Below are 9,089 nucleotides of genomic sequence, written 5' to 3' on the forward strand. Positions count from 1 at the left end.
CTCTTTAAAAGCCTAATTAATTGTACATGCATGGAACAGCTGATAAATGGGACAATATACTTGTGAGCAGTGATCTCTCCTCCCTCCCCTCCAATTCTCAATCCATGAAGAAGTTAAGCCACCTTTATCATACATGTTTATTCATAACTTAGTCAGCCGAATAAACTAGTCAGCCGTCAAGGCCATTTTAACATAAATTCATTTAGGCATGCAGCAGGGAAAGATCTCTCTCCCCAAACGTGTAGTCAATAGTTTCAACTAAGCAACACTGGAGAGAAAACTTTTATCCCAAGCATTATTACAAGTATCTGCGTTTTCTTTTGTCAGCACGATCCAGACTACTGGAGGTTTTTCATTATCAGGCTGCTTAACAGTAGGAAACCATTAAACAAAGCTGTTATAAAGGCTGCTTAGAATTGCCCTATCCTTGGGGGGCATGCCCAAGACTGCATGATGAGCGGTAACTGCTGTTTCTTCAAGACATACACACACAACATATGCCCCCTTTATCAGCAACAATCCGGCTCAAGAGCTGTATCTCAAAGCCGGAGCCTGCTGCTCTCCCTCTTCTCCCCACCGCAGGTACTGAGACTCCGAGGAGCGCTGCATTAGCTTGACATTTCGGGTTAATCCGAGCAGGGTTTCAGGCCAAGGACACTCCGGTGCTGTTCCTGCTGCGGCTGCCAAGCAGTTCGCCTGGGACCGAGCGGGGCAGGGAGGAGACCTGCCGGGGTCAAGCCCCGGCTGGCTGCGGGACTGTTCCCCAGGGAGGCTTCGTATCCAGGGGCGGCGTCCCCACTCCCCGCCCGGTTCGGCCGCCGATGAGAACGGCGAGGAGCGCACTCCCGGGGCAGCCACCGCCCCTCGCCCGGGGATCCCACACAGCCCCCCGCGATCTGGGCCCCGCCCCCCTCCCCAGCTGCGGCCTGGCCCCGTCTCCCCATCGCCATCCTTACCCCACTCGAGGAAGTCGGAGACGTATCGGTCGCGGCGCAACGGCGAGTCGCGGCTGCACTCGGCGTAGACGCCGACCAAGAGGTCGAGCAGGGTCTCCACGCTCAGCACGCTGTCGTTTCGCTGCGGCCCGTCTAGCACCAGCTGCTCCAGCCGCTTCAGCCGCACCTTGGCCGACATGGTGCCGCGGCGGCGGGCGCAGGGCAGGGCACGGCACGGCCGGGCGGCCGCGAAGCCGGCGGAAAACGGTGCTCAAAGGCCCGTGCGCCGCGCTCAGCCGCGCCCCACCGCCCGCGCCCCGCGCCGCCTCCCGCCCCTCACGGCCACGCCGGGGCCGAGCGGCTCCTTCCACGAGCTCCGCCTCAGGCACGGACGGTCCATGGGCCGGACCCGGCCACCGGCTGGCTCCGGCCTCTCCCCGGCGGCGGGGAAGAGCTGCTCCAACTCCCACTCCTCCTTCCCCGGCAGCGACAAACCCAGGGAGTGCGGCCCCGGCCGCACTCGGCCACGCCCACCACGCAGCGCCTCCGCGCGTAGACGTAGGCAAGACCACGCAAGATTGGGCCGAGCGCCGCGCCGTAGGAAGGTGGGGTAGAGTTGGGTTTGTCCGTTCATGGCCGCGCTTCGGCAGATTCGCTACGGAGGATGTTGGGAAAGGGGCGGTGCTGTGCTGTTCACTTCCGCACTTTCGTCTCCCGGTGTCATCCCAACAGCGGTTCGGGTATTAGGGCAGGGACGGCGGTGCTCTAGAGGCCGGGCAACCCCCTCCGAGCCACCCAGGGCAGCAGCGGGCTGTGTCAGGCCATGGCTTCTGTTGGGAAGACAGGGGTGACCCCAGAGGCCTGCGTCCCCGCACGCCTTCGCAGTGCACTACTCGTTGACGGCGCCGATGTGGGGCTTGGGAGGCTTCTCCAGGCATGGCTGGAACCGGGCCTTCCCTTTCACCTCTTCAGCCACGATTCCCTGCCCTGCAGCTGGGCTTGCCCCTGTAGATACCCTGGCAACGGGCCCAGAGTTGGCAGGGCCCCATATCAGGAGATGGCGCCTGGAAGGTCTAGCTATCTGAACCTTTCAGAACCTACCTGGTGATAGGGTTTTATTTCAAAGCAACAGCTAGCCTGGGCAAATAGAGCCCTGTATGTTAGCAGCAGCTGTCCACACTCCCTGGAAGAAAGGAGCTGAGTGTAAGGCACTCAAGCTTTCTGCAGTGTTTTTTTTTTTGTTTTTTTTTTTTTTTTTGCATTACCACTTACTCTGAGAACTGTTCTCTCTGGAGGCTGCAGCACCTGAAGGCAAGATGCTGAGTAGCTTGAGATGGGAGTTTGTCTCTAGGAATGCAGCCAGTCAGGTCCTGATGCAAAGCTGAACTGGGAAGGATGCATTTTCCTTACTTGTCTCCCCTGGCAAGTAGCTGGAGTGCTGTGCACTGAAACTCATCACACTGGAAAGAGAGACAGCTGAGTGCTGGTTCTGTCAGGGCTGGGAAACCCTCTGCCTCCGGGGCTGGAGCTAGACAGGCGTTTGCGCCGTGGTAGCTGCAGTTGCCAGGGGTCCTTCGCAGTCAGACATATCAGTTGATGAAAGAACTGTATGTTTTCAACCATCACCTTCAGGGCCATTGGCTAGACCAAATTCAACCAGTGCAGCATACATAGAGCTGCCCTTTTCAAAGGATCAGACACATAACCGGACAGAGCTAGATGGACTATTGTGTAGCAGAAAGTATTGCTCCCAACGTGACAGAGAGGTCCAGCAGATGATTACAGACATACTTGTTTCTAGAAGCCCCTGCCCTCAGGCATGTCTGACACCAAATACCTGTTAGATCTGAGAGTTATTCAGGTTGTAATAATACTGTGCTGTGCATTTGGACCTACTACCTGGATCAAGAAGGTACAGGCATGTTGAGACGTGTTAATTCAAAAAAATGCAAGTCAATAGAAGATCCTGTGAATCATACTTTTATACCCTGAACCTGTAATTTTAAAATAAAGATACAGTGGACTAAAATAGTTTATTTTGTTTTTCCTAGATGAGTTCTCTTTGTACTTCCTTCTGCAGGCACCCACTTGAGAAAAATATTTCACAGCAGATATCAAAGTTTTCATTGTTCTCTCTCTGTGTTCCTCCTTGATTACAGTTGTATCACCTGATCTCGAACTGTTTACTATCACAGATATGTTCATTTCAGAATCCTTCACATTTTAACAATCCCTTTTTTGTTTTGTTTTTTTTTCTGGTGCTGTTGGTTTTTTTTAAAGGAGAATTTAACATTTTCTACTTACTACCACTTTGAAGACTTATTTTCGGGCAGTTGATCAGAGTTGAGTTGACTAGGGAGAGCAGAGTTTTCAAGATCCTGTTACAATATCTATCTTTCCCCTTCTTATCTGTTCCTGCAGATGGTAATTATCACCACCTCCTTCAGCAAGGAAGAGATTATAAAGGAAACCGCAGCTGAATGAAGAAATAGCTGTTTTCTGCCTACCAATCACTGTAATGTTTCCAGTCTCAGTCTGGTTTTCATTAGTAAAATTCAGGGATTTCAAGAGCTATTCCTGGCTTACACCAGTCAGAGGGAAGAATCGACTCTTGTGCTGGGAAAATGACAGATGGGTGACAGATGATATTGAAGCCTGCTTTAACAACTATGGAAGGCTTAGTGTATCAGACCAGCACGTGCAGGATTATTTATGAGCGATATTGCAGGTATTCCAGAATTAGCTGAAAGATTTCAAAACCTCTTGCAAAGATTTAAAAGCCTTGTGTACTGCAAATAATGCTGGGTTTCCACCGCAAGGTTTCAGTTATAAAAACCTGCTGAGCTGAAAACTGACGTTCAGGGTACATGGTAAAGATGTATGTAAGCTTGGAAATGTAGCTGAATGTATTCTGCTTCTGTTACTCATCTGTGCCAATTCCATATACTAAAAATAAGTGTGATCTGGCTAAAATGAATTAAATGATCCATCTTACCAGTTCCTTTTTCCTGTGGTATATTTCAGTGGAAAAATACAGCCCCCTTTTCTGGGACTGATCTGATTTCAAAAATTCTCTTTTTAATTTTTTTGTGAAAAGAAATATAAGTGAAGGGTTTCTCAAGTACGTATTTTCTGGAATCATTGCAGACCCACAGAACTGAAGGCATTAAGTTCGTATGGCTACTGAAAAGTTTTTTCAGATCCAATCAAGTTAAGATTTTTATTTTTTTTTTTTTAGATTTGGCTGTACTCCAAGTGACTTAGTAACTAGTAGAGAGAGAAATTCTGTTACAGAATTTTGATGGCAACCGGAAATAGCTGTGTCACCACTTTATGACTTCAGGAAAATCCACCCACAGATCATTTTGGAATTGAGAAGAACGAAGAAATATAAAGAGTATGGGCAGAAGTTGCAAACATTGCTCATTAACAATGAAGACCCCCATGCTAAAACAAAACAACAAGTATCTGCTTTGTCATTTTCAGACAGATAATTCTAGAAAAAGAGAGAAAAAGCACCAAGCTGCAGTCTTTTATTTGCTTTTTGTTTTGATTGTTTTTATATTAATAAGCAATGAGAGACTTTGAAGAGCTAGAAAATTTAGCTAGAAAACATAAATATATTCTTCTCATTAAGGAAATGAGATGAAATATCTAACTGACAGAGAAGTTGGCTAATGTGCAGCAAGGGAGGAGTTTTCTAAGGATTCAGAAAGCAAAATATAATGAAGTTTAAATCAGAGAAAGCTCATAGGAATGAGTTCCAAAAGTAGAATACAAGAAAGAGTTAAACATACCTCAGAGCAGCACAACTGGTTTATATCTTGTTGTTATCCTAGACTTTCCTTCCTGGAATTATGTTTTAGGAAGCTGTCACCTTTCCAGCTCTGTTTGTATTTGGCAATATTCTAAAAAATTCCTTCTTGCCAAAAGCAGTTTAAATCTACAGCTGTGATCCATATTGGGAGCCAAAAATAGTCTATCAGTGGGGGCTGTCTTTGATGACATTGCATCATGTAAGCCTGAGCCTTGAGCTAATGTACTTGATATTAAAAGCAACAGCAGCTAAGTCACCATTGGTGTGATGTTAACAATGGCAGGAAGTATATAGAAAATTTCTCAAAGAAGACAAAGTCTCTGCTCTTTTGATAATGAATGCTAGAACCCTTCCTCAGCTTCCAGGGAGGTCTGCCTCAGCTCACTGTTAAAGCACTAGCTGAGCAAGGGAGTTTCACAAATGCTCTCATCTTTGCACGTAATGATGAGTGAAGTGGTAGGAAAGAAAGGGCAGTTGCTCACAGAGAAGCGCTGGGAAGGGCTGAGAGTCTGGTCATTTCCAATTTTTACTAAAATGCTTTCTCATAACAATAATTAAAAGGAAAAAAAGCCAGCAAACCCATATGGCAAGCTACCTTCTGCTAAGTGCTTTCTGCCATTAAGTGCATTTGTCAGCAGAGCTTCTGTTTTGCTCTTGTATCTAGCTTTTAATGATGTCATAACCCAACATTTTGGACTGAAGGTAACACAAACTGGGATATGAAAAGATTTTGCACTTGATGTATGCTTTCCTAAAGAGAAAAAAAAAAACCAAACCCAAACCCAAAACCAAACCTAAGGAAGCAAAAAATCATTAGGTGCATTAGTAGAAACTGTTAGGGATGCTATCACTTCTGACCGGTTTGTTTTGGAGTATTTAGGAATCAGAGTGCCAACACAGGCAAAGAAACCATGCTAATCCCTCTTCGAGTCTAGATGCAGCAGTTTCCCAAACCATGCTAATCACTTCTTCTAGTCTAGATGCAGCAGTTTCCCAAAGACATTGTTGGTTTTTTTTTTTTTTTTCCTCAGTATTTTTTCTTTCTACTGTAGTTTTCTTACTCAATAATTTATGCCTATTTAAAGTTCACCTGAAAGAAGGGAACTTGCCTCCCTATTATTGCTTCAGGAAGCTGTTAGTCTTATTGATCAGTACGTATCCTGATTACAGACAGTTTAATAGAAGGAGCACATCAAATTAACGGGCTTCCCATTCCATTCATGCTTTGAGAGTAGCATTAACTGAAGTGGGCAGCTGCTTCCATCAAAATCATTGTGATGACACTTATTCTGAGTTTTGGGTTGTTTTTTTTTTTTTTTGTCCAGAATTTGTCTGAAGATGTCTGAAGTGCAGGGAACTAGGGGTTTAGATGAGGCCATTGTTGTGGACATCTGGAGCAGAATGTCATCACCACATTTAGGCAACACAACAGCTCATTTTCATTTCAGTCCTGATTTCTAGTATCCTAAGAAAAGCAGTAGCTCAATGAAGCAGTCTGCTTAAGCACGTGGCAGTGTTGAAAGAGTGGCAAAACAAAACATACCCCCCCACCCCTTAGACTCACACTACTTCAGGGATCTTCAAAGGAGGTGTGAACAATGGTGCAGAGATGATACTGAAAAAACAAATAGTGGTCAGCAATTATGACATCTTGCAAGTAGCAGTACCGTGTCTTGCTCTCTCTACAGCTGCCATTTTTTCATTTAATAGTGTTGTGTTACTGCAGCTTCACATTTGCCAGACTCAGTCAGATCAATCCTTACAGAAAGCATGAAAAGCATCGTGTTGCTAGAGGCAGTTTTTTGTGCCTAAATTGATGCTAGACCAAGATTATTCAATTCTGGTTTGTGGTCTTTTTTATTTTTTGCTAGATACTCTGGCACTCTGGTTCAGACAAGCTGACAGTCGTACTGTTCATTGTTGAGAATAAGACAAGTTTTAGATATTATGTGCGAAAAATAGATAGAAAATGTGTTCCGTTTTCTTAGCTAATCTGTAGGATTAGTTCTCTTGGGTTGCTGAGGGTGGCAGTGTTATTCATACTGCATTTTAAATTAATACTTTTTTTTATGTCTTGAGAGAAATGACTGCAGATGAAAAATAAAACTTTTCCAGTCCCCTCTCTTGAACCTTTAAAAATCTGTCACTGACTTTAATAGGAGTGTTCCCATGGAGATAAGCACAACTAAGTCTACCTAAAAGGAAGAGAACTAATCTGCTTTGAATTAAATATTTTTGAATTTTAAGTAATGCAACTCTAATACACACTTCATTATTCTATGACAAAGTGCTCTTTGAGTTTCAGAAGCTGTATAATCAAAATAAAAAACAAGTTCTATTGTATTCCCTTCCCTGTGGTTCCCTCCCCACAATGGACAATCCATAGATAATAGTTTTGTGGTAATGAGAAGTTAAAATCAGAAAATACTCCAATCTGATTTTGAGATACAGTACAGAAATAGCATTCAGTAAAAATACAGTTGTACACTGCCCTAAAAGAATCAGGAGATGCTGTGTAAAAAATGCTTTTTCTTCTTCAGTTATGATGACCTGGCAAACCATTCTCAGCTGATGGTTCTTTATTATAATTTCTGAGCACTTCTGAGCAGAGGTGGGACCAAAATGGCTTCAATTTATTCACAGCATCCTGGGACAGTGAAAAAATAACTTCAGCATCAAATATCCTGAAAGGCTGCTCCTGAGAATTCTCACTTTTCTGTTCAATAAAATCTCTTCCAAAGCCAAAGTGATTTTCCCGACAATGTGCAAAGAGGCATTTTGCTCTTACTCATTTGCTCTGAACAAAGATTTCACCCAAGCTGCAGGCTGCTCTTGGCTGCACTATTACACACCAAGAGGCACTCAGTCTGGATTTACACAAATGCTGCCTTTGTCTTGTGCCTTACCCCTTCTCAGCAGAGCTGCACAGAAGCCGTCAGTCTCACGTTATGCCAGCAATTACCAAGATTTGTAACAACATTGACAGCAATTTGGAAGAGACCTGAGGTTCACAGCACTGCAGGCAAGTGTGACTGCTGCCCCTGCCTGAATCCCCTTCTCCTAGCCACTGCCAGTCCCGCCCCCACAGGAAATATTTGATCCCTTCTTCCCACCTCCCTGATAGAGGCTGGCTCCCTGTCACTCTCCATGTCAGCCCCCTTCTCTTCAGGACTAGTGATGATGAGCTACTCGTCCTCAGGTAGCAGATACTGCAGGAGTGGGTTGTGGCACTCAGCTGTACTTTTCAGGAGTCTGTGGAGATCATGCTGTCTTCTGAAATCAACAGGAAGCACAGACAAAAAGCCAGGGAGGAACCTGAAGAGCTGGACATGCACCTGATAATTTAGGGCTGGGGGCTGGATGGTGGCTGATGATGCTCCTGAGAGGGTGTTCAGCCCCCTTAGAAGACGTGGCAGCAAGCTTCACTCTTCAGCTTCAGTGAAGAAGGAAAGGACAACTGGTGGTCCTGCACAGGTCTCTAGCTCTATAATTACCAGCCCTCAACCACTCCAGGCGATAAAAAGTTATCTACAGTCCCCACTCTTTTTTCTTGTTTTCTTTTTAGCTCTGTACTGTTCTCTCCATATAATGCCTGAATGATCCATGCATTTTAGAGCAACTTTAAGTTATGAAAATTGAATCTGTGATGAGCTGCCTCAGTTGGGATTTCAAATTCTCAGATGAGAGCAAGCACAGTGTTATGGGTGTGGGTGCACTTCCCACTAACATGGGGGTAGAGAATGCGCCTGCTAATGTGTGTGAGAGTGTCAAACATGCATTTTATGGCATCACACATATCCTATCAAAGCCCTGTTTTCAGTGACAAAAGACCAGACAGTGATTATCACATGCTGACAAGAGCCTGTAGTCCCAGGCGAGGAGGTCCTCCAACCACCAAGCACCATGGGAGCAGTGGTAAGGAGGGATTCCCCAATAGCCTTGGGTTCAGAGACCTGCTTCTCCATCGTGAGATATAAAGGCAGATGTTTAGTGTAAAAGGAGGCAGCTGCTACGTTTATCAGTTCTGAGTCCGTTAGCTTGATGACTTTTCTGAGTGCAAAAATGAAGACTCTGCAGTGGCCATTCCACAGGCTGAATGCTTAGCCTGGACAGCCCAGAAGAGCATGAAGTGATTGCTCTTTCTGAGAGCATCACCTCAACTCCTGTGTGCATTCCTGGACCCCACAGTTTAAGAAGGATATTAAGGTCCTTGAGGAAGACTAGAGGAGGGCAACAAAGCAGGTAAATGGGCTGGAAGGAATGTCCTAGGAGGAGCAGTTAAGGACACTGAGCTTGTCTAGTTTTGAGAAAAGGAGGCTGAGGGGTGACCTCATTGC

The 9,089-nt window shown here is 45.5% G+C and overlaps 1 protein-coding gene across 15 annotated transcripts in view; it reads right to left on the minus strand.

Annotated features, from left to right (window-relative positions):
* Nucleotides 1-1,420, minus strand: part of CDC42BPB (CDC42 binding protein kinase beta) — a 96,430-nt gene extending 95,010 nt beyond the window's left edge. For 9 of the 15 annotated variants that reach the window (XM_061464098.1, XM_061464097.1, XM_061464093.1 and 6 more), the window contains exon 1: nt 957-1,418. In XM_061464098.1, the coding sequence (XP_061320082.1) occupies nt 957-1,134 (178 nt within the window). In that variant the 5' untranslated portion in view covers nt 1,135-1,418. Of the gene's footprint in view, nt 1-956 lie in introns of all 15 variants that reach the window. The other 6 variants (XM_061464099.1, XM_061464096.1, XM_061464094.1 and 3 more) reach the window with 3 other exon arrangements.
* Between the last annotated feature and the right edge of the window lie 7,669 nt (nt 1,421-9,089).

The sequence above is a fragment of the Pezoporus flaviventris genome, unplaced genomic scaffold (assembly GCF_033815535.1).
Source record: "Pezoporus flaviventris isolate CSIRO_AGI_PZ_B2104156 unplaced genomic scaffold, CSIRO_AGI_Pfla_v1 ptg000036l, whole genome shotgun sequence".
NCBI lineage: Eukaryota > Metazoa > Chordata > Aves > Psittaciformes > Psittacidae > Pezoporus > Pezoporus flaviventris.